General features: G+C 45.9%; 1 protein-coding gene across 1 annotated transcript in view; it reads right to left on the reverse strand.

Moving 5' to 3' along the window:
• egfem1 (EGF-like and EMI domain containing 1) overlaps positions 1-21,792 on the reverse strand; it is a gene marked incomplete at its 5' end in the record, with an annotated part of 303,107 nt that overhangs the window by 74,626 nt on the left and 206,689 nt on the right. The window contains 5 exon segments of the mRNA XM_078204089.1: positions 1,285-1,422; positions 3,708-3,830; positions 6,113-6,235; positions 8,156-8,281; positions 14,714-14,836. Of these exon segments, the coding sequence (XP_078060215.1) occupies positions 1,285-1,422; positions 3,708-3,830; positions 6,113-6,235; positions 8,156-8,281; positions 14,714-14,836 (633 nt within the window).

Consider the following 21,792-nt stretch of genomic DNA (forward strand, 5'->3'; position numbering starts at 1 on the left):
TTTGGTAGCAAAAGCCACACAAGCTTTCAGAGCCTTAAGCCCCTTCTTCAGGTCAGTGGGACTCACATTCCCACTCACCTGAAGAAGGGGCTTAAGGTTCCAAAAGCTTGTGTGGCTTTTGCTACCAAATAAACTTGTTAGACTTTAACCTGGTGTTGTTAAACTTCTTACAAAAAATGCTGGCCAGCCAGCGATGCCCATGTCCCGAGAGTAAAAAAAACTCACTATTATGAAGTCAGTTACTCATAATGATCAGAAAAGTAAATAACAGATAAGGAAGCCACACGGCTTATTTAATTATCCTTCCATAAAAAAAGTTAGTTTTGAGCACTAAAAACGAGATAAAGCACAACTACAGGACAAGGGGGCATGGGTATAAATTAGCAAGTTCAGAACTAATTAGGATGCAAGCCCTTCACTCAGATGGAGTTGAATTGGTGGAATGACCTTAGTATGGTATTTCAGTCCTCCAAACTAATAATCAACCTCATGACCCTCCCCTGACACTAATTTCAGATCCCAGTTGGCTTCACAGTCGGAATTGAAGGTAATGTTCAGCCTGACCAGTGCACCACTTCATAATGACACTGCGATGCCTCTGCGTTTGTTTTTATTCATTCATGGGGCATGGGTGTCGCTGGCTAAGCCAGCATTTATTGCTCATCCCTAGTTGCCCTTGAGAAGGTGGTGAGCGACCTTCTTGAATCGCTGATACAATTAAGTGGCTTGCTAGGCCATTTCAGAGGGCAATTAAGAGTCATCCACATTGATGTGGCTCTGGAGTCACATGTAGGCCAGACCAGGTAAGGACGGCAGATTTCCTTCCCTAAAGGACATTAGTGATCCAGAAGGGTTTTTCTGAAAATCAACAATGGTTTCATGGTCATCAGTAGATTCTTATTTCCAGATATTTTTCATTGAATTGAAATTCCACCAACTGTCATGACGGGATTCGAAGCCGGGTCCCCAGAACATTGGCTGAGTTTCTGGATTAATAGTTTAGTGATAATATAACTTGGCCCACTAGGCCATCACTTCTCCTTGCCTAAGCAATAGCAAAGCAAACTTCTGTAAAATGTCTCACTGGTGAGATTCAGTCAACAAAACATTATATCTTCATACTGATGCACATCAAGCACAGCCTGGGGATGCTAATATGCAGTCAGCTATGCTACTCTCTAATTGAGTTTTAAGTGTGTCAAAATGCGCAGATTTAAATTTAGCTATAGGTTATGTTAATAACGCCACACGGCTTTGACCAGGGATGCTTGAAAATTGCAATACCAAGACATGTACGCCCATCAGAATCCAGTAGGTATCCCTGGTTACAAGAACAGGATGGCCCATTGGTTGTGTGTTTGCAGTGGTGAGTACAGCCACCATTGTTCCTCTCACAGCTGTTCACAATCTCCATTTCGATACCTGTCAGGTGAAATACAAACAATACATCAACCACTCAGAATCATGGAACCAAACGTCAAAGGAGATTCCACTGTAATTTTGACAGGACCTCCTGGTGAGACCCAGTCACAACCATTCTCTGGCACTTCTAGCAGTTTCTGATTTGAGATGCAAGGGATGGAATGTGTGTTTTTCTTTACAAAGCGAATACTGGGCAGGGTGCAGGGGTCAGGAGTGGGGATTTCCTGAACTGGGAATTCCAATATTCTATATCGACCAGTCACGTCCTGGGACTTATGTGGCAACCATTGTGCTGAATGAGATGTGACATGCCCAGTATCTAGAAGGGAGTTTCTGGGTTCCACTGGTGGAATTATAGAACATAGTACAGCACAGGAACCGGCCTTTCGGCCCACAATGTTGTGCTGAATGTGACACCAAATTAAACTAATCCCTTCTGCCTGCCTTTGGTCCATATCTCTCTATTCTTTGCATATTCATGTGCTAATCTATAAGCCTCTTAAACCCCCTATCGTATCTGCCTGCACCACCCTCCCGGCAGCGCATTCTAGACACCTACTACTCTCTGAGTAAAAAACTTGCCCTTCTCATTTCCTTTGAACTTTTCTCCTCTCACCTTAAGTGCATGCCCCCTAGTATTGGGCAAGTCAACTCTGGAGCCACTCCAGGTCAGAAAAATAGCCTGGACATCCAAAAAAATGAAATGACAAGTTTGGAAATGCAACCTGACCAACCCTTTTGTTCTGGGGTTGTATTGAGGACACCACCAGGAACAGTGCTGGCATAATAATTGGGACTGAGACACAAGCAACTCTGTGCTTTGTAGGGGGACTGACTGACAGAAGACTTCAGTCTTTATATACAGATGGAAGAAGTTTCCTCAATATAATCACATTTCTCAATAACAAAAATATACAAAGAGAATTGCATCCACTGTGGCATTCATCTTAGATGCATCATTATGTTGCAGCATTCTTTATCAATTACACTGGCGGAGAACTCAAGTCGATTAGCACTTGGCACTGCATAAATGTAATTGCCATGAATTTCCTTTGAAGTTAACTCAAAAAAAACGAGATGTGACACGCCCAGTATCTAGAAGGGAGTTTCTGGGTTCCACTGGTGAGACTTAGTGAGACTTTTGTAGTAACAACTGGTTCTAAAAGATTATTATAATTGCCTCTTCATACTGAGACACCATACCTCATTGCTCTTGTTTTGATATACCTGTGCAATGTCCATCTACAGTGTGTGGAATGCTCTGTAACTGGGTCTTCAGAATGTACTGTATCACATTCTACTCATCATGGGCAATGCCCAACTTCAGTTAGCAACTCTGAAATTACCCAGGAGTAGAATGTGACCATGTAGCAGAATTGTGATTGCAAGTCTATACCTGTCACTTATCAGTATATCATAGTTTATCAGTTGTAGCTATGTGACAGTACCCTCGCCTGGATCACAAAATGTGGCTTCAAATCCCACTGCAGAAACTGGAGCATGTTACAGGGCAGGAGCTTGCAATATTTTCTCAGAGTGTCAGTTTCATTGAGAAAACTGGCGTGTGGCTCTCCAGCTGCACTGCTGAGGTTTCTCTCCATATTGTCTGTCACTCTGGTGGGGAAGGGCTTGATAGAATAGGCAATGCCAACTCCACAGAGATCGGGGCACCATCTTTAACGGGGGCCCTAATAGGTGCTAAAAAGAAACTCCCCTCCTCCCTCATAACGGACATAGGGTGACCATCCCACAAGCATCAGGGCACCTTTGTAACCCATCATACAGGCATCGGGGCAACTCCCCACCAAACAGACATTCCCCACAAGCATCAGGGCATTGTTCTGCCAACATCTGGAGAAGAGAAACAGTCAATGTTTCAAGTCAATGACCTTCCATCAGGCCAGCTGAATATTTCCAGTATTTACTATTTTTATTTCAGATTTCCAGCATTTGCAGTCTTTTGCTTTTGTACCTTCTGACAGTGACTACACTTCAAATATACTTCATTGGCAGTGAAACAATGTCTTGACATTGTGAAAGGCTGCAAGTTCTAACTTTTCTTTAGCTGTCTACTCTGCTGCCTGACCTCTATAGCTGATCGTGAATGTTTTGGAGAGAGAAACGTTGATGCTGCAAATCATGCTGTGACTGGACTGTGACTGTAGAACATCATCATCAATCGCCATCACGTTCGTTGATGGCACAGAGAAAGTGACGTGACCAAGATCTATAACCCACGGAACACCTTGGTGATTACACACATCAAACTTGGTGACAGTACTTACGGTAACATTGCTTCCCATCAGCACCCAGCTCAAATCCAGGGTTACAGATGCAGCTGAATGACCCCAGGATATTGACACATTGATGAGCACACATTGCAATTCCTGTGGCACACTCATTAACGTCTGCAAAGAAAAGGTCAGACATTAACAAAGAAAACAATAAAGCACTCATCTCACAGAACAATAATGTTCTTCATAGCTATGCACAGGGAGAACAAGATCAACAGGAAAATAATGCACTAGGTGATAATGACCAGCATGCTGGCACATGGGCGACGCAGTGGCACAGTGGTTAGCACTGCTCCCACACAGCGCCAAGGATCCAGGTTCGATTCCAGGCTTGGGTCACTGTCTGTGCGGACTCTGCACATTCTCCCCGTGTCTGCGTGGGTTTCCTCCAGGTGCTCCGGTTTCCTCCCACAGTCCAAAAAGTGCATTGTCCATGCTGAATTCTCGCTCAGTGTAACCCGAACAAGTGCTGGAGTGTGGCGACTAGGGGATTTTCACAGTAACTTCATTGCAGTGTTAATGTAAGCCTACTTTTGACACTAATAAATAAACTTAAACTAAAATAATAAGCAGCCCTTCCATCACCGTACATTCTATTAACCCCATCCCACATGTGGGCCGGAATTTTAGCAGCACGCTCGCCCCGATCCCACCCTGGCCTCGGGCGGGATCATATGAAACTCGGACGGACATGCTGATAAAATTCCGCCCGCTGTGTTAAATAGTCATTTTATTTTTTTTCAGTTAAAACTATTTACCATAATGGTGATTGATCCTCACAACTCTCCAATGACCCCAGATCAGAGATTCTTGTGCAATGACTTTCACGGATTGCCTACTGCATAGATGCCTCCTTGTATAAGCAATGTTTACTCAGTGAGGTAGATTTTAAGGACACTGAACAAACTTGGACTCTGAGATGGTCATGTTTCAAGGAAAGGATGAATTAATGGTGCAGTGTTGTGCAACAGGATGGAGCTTGACCCCCTGCTGGACTACACCAGCCGGGATCAAATGGGACATTAAAAATTTGTGGCATGAAGCAATTTATGACAGTAATGGAGGAGTTTGTCTTAGATTTACAATTTCACCATTGTTTATTGGGAACGGATTCACCCCAAATAGTTTACAAAGGGACAGTCACTGTTACTGGGGCAGTAACTTTGAACTCCAAGTGCTTGAGAAACATTAGAAGAGCAGGCATACCGATGCTTTAAATTTAACAGGGTTGCTGTTCAATTGAATGCTGGGGCCATTCCTGATGCGTGAATTCTCTGCAGTTAGCACCAATGCCGAACAAAAACTTGCTGGATTTTCTAAGGCTGCTCACTGGGAAAAACCATATGAAAGGAAATGGCCCATCCCAGCAGACAACTGTAGTGTAACTAGAAACTTTACTATGGAGCTATTGCCAGTTATATGGGACCCATTCGCTAGCTCCGGGGGAGGTGATGAGGGGGCAGAGGTAGCCACAAACCACGCAGTGTTGATGATTTAGGTGCGTATACCCCATACACAATACATAAGGGAAAATGTCCTGCATCTTGGAGAGCTCTGTTGCTATTAAGCCTACTCCACCACACTATAGTACAGCCTATACCACTACACAGAAGTACTCAGCCAAATGTTCACGCAAAAGATTGTCACTTCTCTAGAAGATTTCAGAGCATCCAAAACAAACAGCACCACTTCTCAACCTGAGATGATGGAAATCTACTTACAGGATCCATCTTTTAAGCAAAATCAGTCAAGTAGCACTGCTGCCTCACAGCGCCAAGGACCTGGGTTCAATTCTGGCCTCAGATGACTGTCTGTGTGGAATTTGCACGTTCTCCCCGTGTCTGCGTGGGTTTTCTCCAGGTGCTCCAGTTTCCTCCCACAGTCCAAAGATGTGTGGGTTAGGTTGACTGGCCATGATAAATTGGCCCTTAGTGTCAGAGGGATTAGGACTGTAAATACGTGGGGTTACAGGGATGAGACCTGGGTGGGATTGTTGTCGGTGCAGGTTCAATGGGCCAAATGGCCTCCTTCTGCACCACGGATTGTACGATTCCAAGATAAATTAAACAAGTTCACTTATCTAACAGGAAGCAAAATTTATGGTCTCAATCATTAGCTGAGGCAATGAATAAATACGCTATGAATAGGATTCTGTGGGATACTCTTCCAAACACTGTAACAGTGCATTATGAAAGAAGATAGTATTGCTGATTCATGGAGTGAGCTGTGTCTTGTCACTTTCAAACACAACCTGTTATTGCACCAGTTTAAACACAAGCCATGGCCAATTTAGGTCATTTAGTAGGATTGAGCTGGTGGCGACCGCAGACAACTGTTTAAATCACCCATCGTGATCTTGTTGACATTTCTCAAGCAATCACCCCTTCTTGCCTTACCTTCACAGTTTTTCCCATTCGCCATGAGTTGGTATCCACGGTTACATTCACATTGTGCAATTCCAGCTTCACTGCGGCATATGTGGCCACACCCACCATTCCTTTCACTGCATGGATCTTTCACTGGTGGTGGTAAGAAAACAAACAAATAAATAAACTCCAAGCACTTCACTCGGTGTGCTGAGGTGAAGTTTACTACAACATTCTTTGTTGTCAGATAGCCAGTGCACAGAAGGGGCCATGTCTGTACAGACTAAATCATCATCGTGAATTTTGCCATAAGGTCCATGATACAGCATTTCGTCTTGGTTGAGGGAAAGATTGCTAATGAGAGTGTTAAGTTAGCATAGTGGATTTTGTTTTTTTCATTTCTGACTGAATTACAGTTCTGTCAACTTGTATCAGTCAGATTTTTTAAATAAATATTTGCTCTCTGCTTGTGGGCAACAGCAGCACAGCCGGCATTTATTGTTCGTCAGTAGTTATTCTGAGAAAGTGGTGTTGGGCCTTTCTTTGGCCATTGCAGCTCTTGTGGCTTCTACAATGGTGTGTAGTCACAATGAAGGAATGGTAATGGATACCCAGGTGAGGATTTTAAAATTTGTTCATGGGATATAAGTGTCACTGGCAAGGTCAGTATTTATTGTCCATCCCTAATGCCCTCAGGAAGGTGACAATGAGCTGCCTTCTTGAATCACCCACTGCAGTCCATACGGTGTAGGTATGACCCAGGGGGCTGTTTGGAAGGGAGTTCCAAGATTTTGAGCCAGCAACAGTGAGAGAAGGGTGATACATTTCCAAGTCAGGATGTGGTGTGGCATGAGGGGAACCTACAGCTTCTTGTGGCAGAGGTCACAGGCATGGAAAGCGTTGCTTTGGCAAGTTGTTAGAGTGCACCTTGTGGATGCTACATATGGCTGCTACTGTGCGCTGGTGGTGGATGAATATTTAAGGTGGTGGATGGGTGACAATCAAGCAGACTGTTTTGTCCTGGAGGGTCATAGAGTCATACAGCACAGAAAAGGCCCTTCGGCCCATCGAGTCTGCACCGCCAGTAACTACCACTAAAGTTGCACTAATCCCATTTTCCAGCACTTGCCCCATATCCCTGAATGTTATGATATTTCAAGTGCTCATCAAATACTTTTTAAAGGTTGTAAGGTTTCCAATGTCCACTACTTTCCCAGGCAGTGCATTCCAGATTCTCACCACCATCTGAGTGAAAAGCTTTTTCTCTTGGTGTCAAGCTTCTTAAGTGTTGTTGGAGCTCCACCTCTCCAGGCAAGTGGAGAGTATTCCAGTACATTCCATCACTCTAACTTGGGCCTTGTAGATGGTGGCCAGGTTTTGGAGAATCAGGAGGTGAATTTCCTCTGACCCGCTCTCATAGCCACAGTATTTATATATTTCTTTCTTTATTCTTTCGTGGGATGTGGACATTGGCCAGCATTTACTGTCCATTCCTAATCCCGGGGCAGCACAGTGGCACAGTGGTTAGCACTGCTGTCTCATAGCTCTAGGGACCTGGGTTTGATTCCCAGCCTAGGTCACTATCTGTGTGGAGTTTGCACGTTCTCCCCGTGTCTGCATGGGTTTCCTCCGGGTGCTCCGGTTTCCTCCCACAGTCCAAGGATGTGCGGGTTAGGTGCATTGGCCATGCTAAATTGCCCCTTAGTGTCCCGGGAGGTGTAGGTTAGAGGGATTAGCGGGGTAAATAAGTGGGATTATGGGAGATAGGGCCTGGGTAGGATTGTTATCGGTGCAGATTCGATGGGCCAAATGGCCTCCTTCTGCACTGTAGGGATTCTATGATTCTATGAATTGTCCTTGAACTGAGTGGCTTGCTAGGCAGGTAAGAGACAACCACATTGCTGTGGCTCTGGAGTCACATATAGGCCGGACTAGGTAAGGGCGGCAGATTTCTTTCCCTAAAGGACATTAGTGAACCAGATGGGCTTTGAAAACAATGATTGTCATCATTCATATCACCATTACTAAGGCTAGCTTTATATTTGGCTTTATGCTGTAAAAACCATGGCTTACGTTCACAGTGCTTCCCATCTCTCTTCAGCTGGTAATTCCGTCGACAAAGGCACTGGTAGTGGTTATCACTAATCTGCATACACTCATGCTCACAGCCACCGTTGTTCATGGAACAGGAGTTGACAGCTAATGGGTTTCAGAACAGAAGACACAAATAACAATCCTTTTCTTTTGAAATCACATTGGTGACGACTGTCTTGTAGCCCCGACAGACAAGGTTGGTGGATGGAGATCACTCCCATCTCCCCTGACTTAACTCACCCATAAATCCGTGTTCATGTCATTTTAATGGTACAGACATAATCCAGCCAGAGGCCCAACCACTTGGAGAGCCCAGTGCCTGGAGCGGAGGAAATTCAGCCGCTGCCGTGGGTCTGACATGTTACAGTGCCCGGGGCCATCCAGCTGTGAGCCAGGCATTGCAGCCAGAAGTCATGTGACTCTCCTACAGGCTCAAAGGAAGGACCCAAGAGACACTTTCTTATCCTCTCTAAATGTGTTCTCTGCCAATGATCAAACAAAAAAAATGATGCGAGCTGATCAAAAATGCTTCTTCCCACCTCATTTAAATGACTGCCATGCCCTACACCTTTTGTAGTTGCCATTCTCAGCACCCGCATCCCCACTTAACAACATAAGGCAGAGATCCTTTTGGCACAGTGGTTAGCGCTGCTGCCCCACAGCACTCAGGACCCGGGTTCAATTCCGGTCCTGGGTGACTGACTGTGTGGAGTTTGCACTTTCTCCCCATGTCTGCGTGGGTTTCCTCCGGGTGCTCCGGTTTCCTCTCACAGTCCAAAGGTGTGCAGGCTAGGTGGTCTGGCCAATGCTAAATTGCCCCTTAGTGTCCCAAGATGTGTAGGCTAGATTGATTAGCCATGGTAAATGTGTGGGGTTATGGGGATAAGGCGGAGCAGAGGGCCAGGGTAAGATACTGGGGGTGATTTTCCCATCCCGCTGTGCTGAATCTTTAACACAACAGACTAGGAAAATCGGGTGGGGGGGAGGGGGGGGGCAGTTTATGGCGTTCCTGCAAGCATCCGCACCCCGCTAGCGTCTCCCAGCGTCAGATTTCCGGCATGGTCTCCTGCATGCCAGAAATCTGCGGGGAGGCGGGCTGGCATTTAAATGCTATTAGCAGGCCCGGGACTGAATTCTCCAGGCCCACTAGCCCCTCCCACCGCGCCAGAGTGTTTCACTCCAGTGGAGTTTGGAGTAGCTCCCCACTTTCAGGGAGCTGGCAGACTGACCCCATTGGAGTGAAGGGGGGGCAATCGGGGGTTCCCCATGGGGTCAGGTGACGGAGGAGATTGGTGCCTCCTGGGCATGGGCACCCTTGATGTGGAGATGCCGTACCCTGGCAGTGCCAGCCTGTGCCCCCAACAAGTGCCCATGCTCAGGGGCAAAGTGCCCATGCCCAGGGGACACCTCAGCACTGCCCATCAGGTATGAGGCAGTGCCAAGGGGGCGGGGCCGAGGAGATGATCGGTAGGGGTGGAGGTCCCACTGCCACACTGCATTAGAATTGCTGGGGACTGGAGGGAACACAGTAAGAAGTTTAACAACACCAGGTTAAAGTCCAACAGGTTCATTTGGTAGCAAAAGCCACACAAGCTTTCGGAGCCCTAAGCCCCTTCTTCAGGTTAGTGGGCAGTCCAACGCCGGCATCTCCACATCATGACTGGAGGGAAGCCAGCAATCGGGGCGGCCTTCAGGAGGGGATGGGGTCTGCCGGAAGGAGGGTCTGCGGCTGGAGATCGGGGCAGTCTGGGGGCGGGGAGGTGATGAGATCGGAACAGTCCGGGATGGGAGGTGGGCTGGGAATGGTCGGTGGGGGGGGGGGCGTGATTGGGCTGTGGGTGAGTTGGGAGGGGGCAGCACTGCGGGGGTCCTGGGCTGGCCAGCAAACGAGAGGCTGACAGTTCGGAGCCACTACTCATGCACCGAGGCCTGCTGTTCCAGCCTCTCCAACGTGAATAGGCTCTGCCCCCTGAAATCTAATGATATTCACACTGGTGGCCTTTGCAGTGCAGTGTGTGGGAGATTCTAGTGTGAACTACCACTGAAAAAACCAGCGTGAATTATTCCAGTTTTCCCGCGAATCCAACACTTAGAATTCTTTGGGGAGAATTCTGCCCACTCCGTCAAGGAGTCAGTGCAGATTCGATGGGCCAAATGGCCTCCTTCTGCAGGTATTCTATGATTCTATGATCCAGTATTACAGATCAGCCGCCACCCCTCCACCCCCCCCCTCCCCCCGCCCCTCAAATAAGTGTGTTTGGGGATGCAAGGGTTATGAAAATCTGTCCCACTGACTCCTATCCCAAAACACTGAGTGCGTGCATTTAAAAAATGAGCAACAATTAAAAAAGCAATTAAAGCAATTAAGATTGGTGAAATCAAGACGCAGGACAGCTTTACTCAAGATATAAAGAGGTCAAAATAGCAATATAAATGGCACCGCACAGATGATCAGCACAGAGACAGTGACTGGAACCGTCTGTGTAATTAATGCTTCCACCTTTGTGCAGACAACGGTGATTCCACTAATCACAGCATCTCTTAACCTCTGGGTTGATCAGAAAGTTATTCATCTTTCCGAAGACTTGAGCATCCACTCAAAGTGGTCACGCTAAGGTGCGATTAAGCAGGAACAGCATCAAATAACAACAGTTTAACTATAATGCCAGTCTTGCCTTTAATAAGTCTATGACCTTTTAGCTTCAAAGTGCTGCTTGCTTAATGATGTGGAAAAATCCTGGGGTTGTTTCTTCTCTCCCTGAGGTAAAGTTCCTTTCTCGTTCCCTCCCCAGTTCTCTTCAAAAGAAAAACTTTGGTGACTGTTCTACAGCAAACACATCTGAAGCCTGCTGCGCAAAAGAATGGGACGCCATCGCACCCGCCACTCAAATTAACACCTATCCATCAAGATCCAAGATAGGGATCAAAGCATTAGGGACTTCAGCAAAAAAATACAAAGGGGCTGAAAAACAAGGAAAACCTTCCATGACTGCTCAGTTATGGTTTTCGACCTTGAGGCTCAGAGGCCTAACCTCACCCCCTGTACAGCTCAATGAGGATTAGTAAATACGGTAAGACAGCAGTGAATGTGCCGGCATATGACATACGATGTGGCTTAGGTTTTCCAATCAAATGACAATAGCAACCCATTAAAAAGGCGCAGGACACTCTTCCCGATACAGTCAGAAAGCCTAGTTTAAGTTTATTTATTTGTGTCACAAGTAGGCTTACATTAACACTCTGCAATGAAGTTACTGTGAAAATCCCCTAGTCCCCACACTTCGGCGCCTGTTCGGGTACACTGAGGTAGAATTTAGCATGGCCAATGTACCTAACCAGCATGTCTTCAGATTGTGAGAGAAAACCAGAGGAAACCCACATAGACAGGGGGAGAATGTGCAGACTCCACACAGTTACCCAAGCTGGGAAGAGAACGCAGGTCCCTGGCATTGTGAAGCAGCAGTGCTAACTACTGTGCCACCGTGCCACCCAAGACTGTCACCTTTAATTTCTGTTACACTTAACAGTCCTGATTTAAGTTTTTGAGAGGGTATTCGAAAGGTTGGCCCATGCAAAAAAAAACAACCAAAAGATTTAATGCCTGTATACAAGTAGCGCACACAGGAATGTGGTACACGTGTGTTAAACATTCACACAGAAATTCTTCTACTTGGAGGCCGGAACTTTCCGCCGATGAGGCATTTAAATGTCTGTTGACTTTGGCAGGGCTAGAATCCCACCGGTGGGAGGGGGCTGGAAAATTCCAGCCAGAATTTCTACTGTAGGAGTGAGGCAACTATCTGAGCTGGCAAGATTGGCCTAAAGCTATTATAATGGTATCCTTATTAGACTGGCAAAGTGGAATATCACTGTGATTGGTGCGCAGAATGGGAGCACCTGTGAGAGAACAAGGTAATTGGGTCGAAGGAAGGAAGAAATCATCAACAATGTTTTTCAATTTTGAAGGAATGGTGATCCCAGAGTGAATTTACTGAGTGGATTAAGATACTTTCTTACTTGTACATGGAGGTGGAGCAAAGAAAAAAACAAACTACAAGGAGCCACTGTACTTGGCAATGGATGCAGATGAGGTCAGCAGCAATAAGAGATAGCTCAATGAACGTCTGTAGTAAGAAATTGTGTCCCTGACAATGGTAGTGAGCACTGTTGAAGCCTTCCGTGCCCGCTGGGCACCGCATGGGCTGGAGTGTATTATCGACCCCTCTAATCGCATGTTAGTTTGATGTTTTAAGTTTCCGTTCTACTTTGTCTTTTGTTTCAGGTGGCTCCCTTTTTTGTGGGGCTGGGGGGGGTGGGGGGGGGGGGGGTGGGGGGGTTGGGACTGCCCCTTTTAATTTGTTCCTCAGTTAATTTGATTTAGTTTAATTGCTTTGTCAAAAAGATTGACAATGGTAGTGAGGATTACTGTTCCTAATTGATTGAAGGATTACCACTTTAACCTCACACCTTCCCTTCCTTGCCCATTTTGTACGTCTTGTTTGCACACATGTTATAATTACATTGCTCACAGATTCTTTCAAAGGGATCTCTTTTAAACGGCTTCAAATGCTCCACAGGGCAAGACACATAAACAGGCAATCTGTTTGCTTTATGTGTTTTTCTTGAGAGGGAATAAAATCAATTTCTCCCAGTTCTTTTCCTCTCCTCAGGTGGCACGGTTTTGGTTTGATTTGATTTATTATTGTCACATGTATTTGTATACAGTGAAAAGTATTGTTTCTTGCGCACTATACAGACAAAGCATACTGTTCATAGAGAAGGAAACAAGAGAGTGGAGAATGTAGTGTTACAGTCATAGCTAGGGTGGAGAGAAAGATCAACTTCATGTGAGGTTGGTCCATTCAAAAGTCTGATGACAGCAGGGAAGAAGCTGTTTTTGAGTCAGTTGGTACGCGATCTTAGACTTTTGTATCTTTTTCCTGATGGAAGAAGGTGGATTTGATTTTTTGATTTGATTTATTATTGTCACAAGTATTAACATACAGTGGAAAGTATCGTTTCCTGCGCGCTATACAGATAAACCATACCGTTCATAGAGAAGGAAATGAGAGAGTGCAGAATGTAGTGTTACAATCAGAGCTAGGGTGTAGAGAAAGATCAACTTAATGCGAGGTAAGTCCATTCAAAAGTCTGACAGCAGCAGGGAAGAAGCTGTTCTTGAGTCAGTTGGTACGTGACCTCGGACCTTTGTAATTTTTTCCCGAAGAAGGTGGAAGAGAGAATGTCTGAGGTGCGTGGGGTCCTTAATTATGCTGGTTGCTTTGCCGAGGCAGTGGGAAGTGTGGACAGAGTCAATGGATGGGGTGGCACAGTGGTTAGCACTGCTGCCTCACAGCGCCAGGGGCCTGGGTTCGATTCCCAGTCTCAGGTCACTGTCTGTGCAGAGTCTGCATGTTCTCCCCGTGTCTGCATGGGTTTCCTCTGGATGCTTCTTTTTCTTCCCACAGTCCGAAAGACGTGCTGGTTAGGTGCACCGGCCATGTTAAACTTTCCTTCAGTGTACTCGAACAGGCACCAGAGTGTGGTGACTCGGGGATTTTCACAGTAACTACATTGCAGTATTAACGTAAGCCTACCTGTGACACTAATAAATAATCTTAAGATCACTTACAACTGTTATTTTATTTCATTTCATTTTAACTTATTTATCTTTTTTTAAAATTTCATTTCTTCCATTGTTTCATTTGTCTACTTTTTAAAAGTTTCACTTTCCATCTTATTTCCCCCTACAGTCTCGGGAGCAGGAAAAACATTTTCATGCAGCTAGTAATTAGGGACTGGAATGTTTTGCCTGAGAGTGTGGTGGAAGGGTGTTCAATTGAAGAATGCAAACAAAACCACATTCACTGTTACCTGAAAAGAAAGAATGTGCAGGGTTATGGGGAGAAGGCGAGAGAATGGTACTCAGTGAATTGTTCATTCAGAGATCCAATGCAGACATGATGGGGCAAATGGGTTCCTTCTGTAATCCTGTCATGTTTTTTCTTACATGTTTCCTAGCATGGTGGCACAGTGGTTAGCACTGCTGCCTCACAGCGCCAGGGACCCGGGTTTGATTCCTGGCTCGGGTCACTGTCTGTGCGGAGTCTGCACGTTCTCCCTGTGTCTGTGTGGGTTTCCTCCGAGTGCTCCGGTTTCCTCCCAGAGGCTGAAAGACGTGCTGGTTAGGTGCATTGACCATGCTAAATTCTCCCTCAGTGTACCCGAACAGGCACCGGAGTGTGGCGACTAGGGGATTTTCACAGTAACTTCATTACACTGTTAATGTAAGCCTACTTGTGACACTAATAAATAAAATAAAAAGACCAATAAGGGACAGAACAAAAGCAATGAGGAAACATTTTTTCGAAGATGCGTTTTTTAAGATGTTAATTTACTGCCGGAAGGGCATCATATTCATTGGGCTCTGAAACTCCATGCATTGACAGAACTATTCAAAATAACTATACAGATTAACACAATGTGCGTCAGCAGGTCATATAATATGCGAGTGTGCACATCAATGTGTAAACTTACTGATGCACGTGCGACCATCTGCGTGGATCTTGTACCCAGGCTCACATTCACAGTAAAAGGACCCTTGGGTGTTGACACAACTTTGCTGGCAACCTCCATTGACCACAGCGCATTCGTCAACATCTGCACGAGAACAGAAAAATAAATATTCAGACTTGGGGGAGCAGAGTGTAATAATCTTTTGAGGAAAAAGTAATTGGTGTATTAAATGTAAACAAACCATTAGATAAATAACTGGTAGCCATCCCTGATGATAAATCAGTAAGCTGCACTAAGAATAGCAAAATGTTCCCTGCTAAATTGAGCTAGTCTGTCTGGCTCACAGAGGGAAATATTGGTGCCTGTAATCACAGTGTTCTTGGCATTGCCAAGCAGCTGGCCAGAGGTCCAGGAATAATTCAGCATCTCTCCTCATAGTCGGGGAATGATGTATTGCATAGTAGGATCAAAAGTAAAGCATCCCTTCACGCAGTGCCGGGCACAATTTAAATCTGTAGTTTCCAAGTGCAATAATATCTATTTAAAGTGTACTCACCATTTAAAAAAAACGATGTAAAGGCATGAGCAAGGATTGTTTATTATCAAGGCCTTATATAAAGGGCATAAGATATCATATCGTATAAGGCGTACTGAGTATTATATAGTCATAGGCTGGAATCATCCCACCATTCACGCTGGCTAGATTTTCCCATCCTGCTGCAGTGAATGAAGATTTGGCTGGCCGCCAAATTTTCCAAATTCGATGCAGCGGGAGAGTGACGGGAACAGCAAGTAAGATCGTGCCCACAGATTTTTACAGCACAAAAAGAAGCCCTTCGGCCCATCGTGTCTACACCAACCATCAACCACCTATCTATTCTAATCCCAGTTTCCAGTACTTGGTTCAGAGCCTTGTGTACTATGGCATATCAAGTGCTCGTCTAAATGCTTCTTAAACATTGTGACAGTTCCGTCTTTACCACCCTTTCAGGCACTGAGTTCCAGATTCCCACCACCCTCTGGGTGAAAAGTTTTTCCACAAATTCCCCCTAAATTTCCTTCCCCTTACCTTAAATCTATGTCCCGCCAGTTATTGACTTCTCTACTGAGGGAAAAAGTTCCTTCCTATCTATCCTATCGATGTCCCTCATAATTTTGTACACCTCAATCAGGTCCCCCCCTCAGCCTTTTCTGCTCTGAGGAGAACAACCCCAGCCTTACAAGCCTCTTCTCATCGCTGAAACTCTCCAGTCCAAGCAACGTCCTGGTGAATCTCCTCTGCACCCTCTCCAGTATTTTACAAGATGGGATTCCATTAAGGAATGAACCCCAAACTACGTGAGGGATACACCGCGTCTGATACAGCCTCACTTCAATGTCGGAGCTGTAAATAACACACATCATATTCAAGGTCAGTGTACCACACAGATTATTACAGTTTGCCACATGTGAAAGCAGTTTGTAGTGTGGGAGATATTAGAAGAGAAGATATTTTATATCTAACAGATGTTGTTGGGTTCATGGGTACAAAATTCCCCAGCCCCTTAATAAGAATCTCACAAAGAGTAATTCCAGTTGATATTGTCCCAAAACAGAAAGAGCAAAAAGAAGAATCAGAAGAACAGGAATGTATTGCTGAGGTAAGCGAAATATTACATTAGTGTTTTTTAGTGCACCTTTCACATTATGACTGAACAGAGTGGATAAATAATAAATTCCGTGATGACTCAAGTCGTGAACAAGTAAACCCACTTGACAGCTGAAGAAAGGGTCAAAGCCAAAACAGGAAGGAAAAATAATTCCAGCAAGAAATGGCAGGGAATTATAAACCCGGGAAGTTGCTGACTCCAGTCTTTATTTAGATTGGGAGAGTAGCAACAGAAGCTCTGAAGGAAAAGCCCCAAAGAGCTTTCTACTCAGCTAATGCAAACATGTGAGACAAGGAAACTATCTTTATGAAAACAAAGCCTGGAGGGTCAGAAAAATATTTGGTGCCTTCTGTACTAAGTAAAGCAAATAAAATGATGCAATCCATCGACTCAAAACAGTGGAGCATTGGACGGATGAAGCCCAGTCTCTGCGTCTGTCCATTGCTTTCACAGGCCATCACGCACCCACACTGATGTTGAACTGTCTTTCATTTTTCCAAAGTCTCTGCAATATTTGTAAGGAGGTTTGTCACTGTGTGCGTTTTTGTTGTTAGTGCGCATTCATATTTTCCCATCCTCCTATAAAAACCGCTGACACACGCCAGTACACGTTTATGGGAACTGTTCCCCTCCCCTTCCCCCTCTCCTCACGTATTTCACCTAAGTGGCCAACTTATATGTGCAAATATACTGGCCAAAAGCAGGAGAAGCCAGCTGAGCCTGATCCTGTGCTCAATTTCTATCGGGAACCATTAGACAGGAGCCTGGCTGATCTATCCCCTCATTAGCTCAGGGCACTGAGGACAGTCGTGGGATCCCTCCTATCAGCGTCGCAATAATTCATTCATTCCAAATGGCTCCTAGATTCATAAAACATTACAGCACAGAAAAAGGCCATGTGGGTAATCAAGTGTTCTGCACTTCCCAACTGAGATCTCAGGTTGCTAACGCTTGATGAAGTGACAAAAGAGAGAAGCTTTCTGTAAAGATAACTTCTTTAACATTTAATTGCGGTGCAGAAACAGAACTGCTGCTGCGACAAAATGAGAACTCACTTCTCTTTGCCCGGAGTGCAGAGGTTTGGTGATCAGCTACGTTGGAAATCAGGACTAAAAGGGCAAACCAGAGCTCCAAATAAATGGACAAACTACATTGATAAATAAGATGGGCTTTTCCAAAATGGACTCTTAAAAGGACAAATCTTCTTTCTGTTAGGGGAGATTTCTAAAAATAATAAAGGGGTATCAAAGTAGCAGGCCTCTTCATTCCTCCCACTTTGACATCCACTCCAGATAAGGGCGGCACGGTAGCACAGTGGTTAGCACTGCTGCTTCACAGCTCCAGGGTCCCGGGTTCGATTCCCGGCTCGGGTCACTGTCTGTGTGGAGTTTGCACATTCTCCTCGTGTCTGCGTGGGTTTCCTCCGGGTGCTCCGGTTTCCTCCCACAGTCCAAAGATGTGCGGGTTAGGTTGATTGGCCAGGTTAAAAAATTGCCCCTTAGAGTCCTGGGATGTGTAAGTTAGAGGGATTAGCGGGTAAAATATGTGGGGGTAGGGCCTGGGTGGGATTGTGGTCGGTGCAGACTCGATGGGCCGAATGGCCTCCTTCTGCACTGTAGGGTTTCTATGATTCTATGATAAGCATATAATCTAGGTTGATGCTTCAATGCAGTACTGAGGATGAGCTACAATGTTGGAGTTATCGAATTTTGGATGTGACATTAAACAAAGGCCTGATGTGTTTTCTCAGATGGACATAAAAGGATGTTGTGACACTATTCTGGTGAATAGCAGGACATTCTTCCTGACACGTTGGTCAATATTTATCCCTCAAATCAATGTCACAAAAAAAAGCCTGATCAACTTCAGATTGCTATTCCAGAGAGCCTCCTGTTCACAAATTGGTTGCTGCATTTTCTCCATTACGACATTGACTACAATATGTTCTCGTTTGTAAAGCACTTTGTCATATGTCTTGAGGTCATGAAAGACAGTCTATAAGTGCAAGCCTTCCTTTTCCTTCAGGTTCATGTCACAGCCTCCTTACAATTGTCACTGGCCAATCTCCCAGGTGACATCAGCATGAAGCAGATTCTGGACTGTTAGGAGCAGCAAGCGGCAGTCGTCAGGGTCTATCTAGAATGATCCACAGTCCTAGGACTTCAGGTGGAATATCGGACAGGCAACAGAATATTCTCCACTTGCCTGATGAGTGCAGCTCCAACAGCACTGAACAAGTTCAACATCATCTAGGACGAAGTAGCATTGCATGGCTAGCACTCCAGTTAGGGAACCAGATCGGAAACCCCAAAGTATATTCTGAAGCCAGACTAGACCCCAACAATTTTCTGCTTTGGCATTAGTGTGAGGACAAGATGTTTCACTCCAGGCACAATTCCACTGACAAACTGGGAAGATTTTATCAAAAAAACTTTTACACAGTTTAATTATAACAAATGAATCAGCTTAACTTTTAACAATTAAACAACACTAAAACATGACGAGACATAATTTTTAACTGCTAATCTGTGGACAGAAAACATTGGACTTTGCCGCTCACATCCCAAGAATGAATAAAGAGTGTCCTCATGTGCAATCTGCTTCTAGAACTGGTGACAGTTCACTTCTTTTCGAGATACAACTGAGGTACATTTGTTCACAATTTGCGATTTTATCTCACCTTCCAGTGCAACAGAATTAAGTAGCAGAGGATTGAACAAATCATATGGCCATTCAGATTTTTATCCTTCCTTTGCTGATTCTGCTACTTGGAACTTCCTCCGCTTGTTGGCAAAGATATATATAGGGGGGAATTTTACCATTTTGAGTCTAAGGGCCTGATTTTACCAAAACGGGCGTGGAATCCCCTGGGGGGCGGGGGGGGGGGGGGGGGGAGGAGAGGGGGTGTGACCGATCATCGCCTGGGCGGGGGGAGGAGAGGGGGTGTCACCGATCATCCCCTGGGGGAGTGGGGGGGGTGGAGGAGAGGGGGTGTGACGTCTCATCCTCTGGTCACTGGTTCACTACCAGCCACAGCCATCTCTCCCGCTCTCTCGCACCTGCAGGGAAGAGTAATCTGTGGCTGGTAGTGTACCAGTAATGGTGCCAGGAGGGATCGGCCACAGACAGGCAGTGGAACCCACCCGACCAGAGGATCACACCCCCTCTCCACCCCACCCCAGGGGATGATCAGTCACACGCCTTCCCCTCCCACCCCTTCCCCCCCCCAACAGAGGATGAGACATCACACCCCCTCCCCTCCCATCCACCCCCACAGGGGATGAGACGTCACACTCCCTCCCCTCCCAACCCCCCCCCCCCCCCCCCCCCAGGGATGAGACGTCACACCCCCTCTCCTCCTCCCACCCTCCTCCCGCCCCGACTAGAAGATGACCTGGGTCAGAGAGCCGTTGCAGTCTCTGACCCCGCTCTTCGGAGGCTGCAGCAGCGACTTCAGTCTTTTATTTTGCAGGTCGGTTACAGCGCGGACGCGGATCGGGCCAGAAGGCGGTAAAGTGGGATTTGGCGGTAGAGTTGGGCGCGCTGTTCATTAAGTTGATTCAAATGCATGCAAATAGGGCGGCACGGTAGCACAGTGGTTAGCACTGCTGCTTCACAGCTCCAGGGTCCCGGGTTCGATTCCCGGCTCGGGTCACTGTCTGTGTGGAGTTTGCACATTCTCCTCGTGTCTGCGTGGGTTTCCTCCGGGTGCTCCGGTTTCCTCCCACAGTCCAAAGATGTGCGGGTTAGGTTGATTGGCCAGGTTAAAAATTGCCCCTTACAGTTCTGAGATGCGTGGATTAGCGGGTAAATATGTGGGGGTAGGGCCTGGGTGGGATTGTGGTCGGTGCAGACTCGATGGGCCGAATGGCCTCCTTCTGCACTGTAGGGTTTCTATGATTTCTAAATGCATTTAAATCGTTGGGCTGCCCGGGTGCGGGCCGGACCCGCGCCCGAATCGGGTGTCGGTAAAGCCACGACCTGCTCAGAATCGGGTGCAGATTGCGGTATAGGCCCGACGCCCAACCTTACCGTGATTTCACTCCCAAATCAGGCCCATAGTCTCTGTCCTGAATAATTAGTTATATATCCAGGCTCCGACAAACTCTTGCGCCTGATGGTTGTAACCTTTGCAGATCACAATTGAATGTTTGGTAAATCAGTTTGAAATGTAGGCCAGTTGGAAATAATTTGGCCCCTTGAAGATGTTCCTGAATAATCTGCATGTAACAGTGAAACCAGAATACTCGGGGACTGTTTAATAGTTTATCCATTCATTAAATGTGAATGAGCCAAAAACTAAAGCTGACACGAGTGCTGTCTCCGTACTCTTAGGAGCAGTGAAATTCATTCTGAAGCTTTGCCATTTAAGGGAGCCTCCGACAAGAAACAACCTATGGAATGGAATTGACAGTGAAGCCACAAACTGGAGTTAGAGACCGACGTTTGCCTCAGGGCAAATCTGATTAATGAACAATGGTGTGGCTGTAGTGATAAATCAGTTCCATAATTACAGACCACTCGCGGTGATTAAATAACATAGTAACATTGCCTCACAGTGGCACAGTGATTAGCACTGCTGCCTCACAGCGCCAGGGACCTGGGTTCGATTCCCGACTTGGGTCACTGTCTGCACATTCTCCCCGTGTCTGTGTGGGTTTCCTTTGGGTGCCCCGGTGTCCTCCCACAGTCCAAAAGATGTGCTGGTTAGGTGCCGAGGCCATGTTAAATTCTCCCTCAGTGTACCCGAACAGGCGGCAGAGTGTGGCAACTAGGGGATTTTCACAGTAACTTCATTGCAGTGTTAATGTAAGTCGACTTGTGACACAAATAAATAAACTTAAACTTATTGTTCATATACATTCACCCACACAAAACAGCTTCACTTGTGCTCACTATGTCCCACTTCACTCAATATATTAGCAAATTAAAGTTTTGCACCTTAGATTGTAAGTATGCAAGATTTTCAGTTCCAAGATTCAATTCCAACCCATTTTCATCTGTGGCCTTGTTTGGGTGGCCAATAGTTCTGTCACCTCTAAGTAGCCAAAATTTCCAAAACTACGACCAACGTTCATATCAGATTTGATCACTGAATCAATCATTCTGCATGTCAGTGACAATGTGTGCAGTATTGGTCCCTTTATTTACGGAAGGATATATTGGCCTTGGAGGGAGTGCAGAGAAGGTTCACCAGGTTGATACCAGAGATGAGGGGTGTTGATTATGAGGAGAGACTGAGCAGATTGGGTTTGTACTCATTGGAATTTAGAAGGCTGAGGGGGGATCTTATAAAGACCTATAAGATAATGAAGGGGCTGGATAGGGTAGAGGTGGAGAGATTCTTTCCACTTAGAAAGGAAGCTGGAACTAGAGGGCACAGCCTCAAAATAAAGGGGGGTCAGTTTAGTACAGAGTTGAGGAGGAACTTCTTCTCTCAGAGGGTGGTGA

Source organism: Mustelus asterias, chromosome 3, assembly GCF_964213995.1.
Source record: "Mustelus asterias chromosome 3, sMusAst1.hap1.1, whole genome shotgun sequence".
Taxonomy (NCBI): Eukaryota; Metazoa; Chordata; class Chondrichthyes; order Carcharhiniformes; family Triakidae; genus Mustelus; species Mustelus asterias.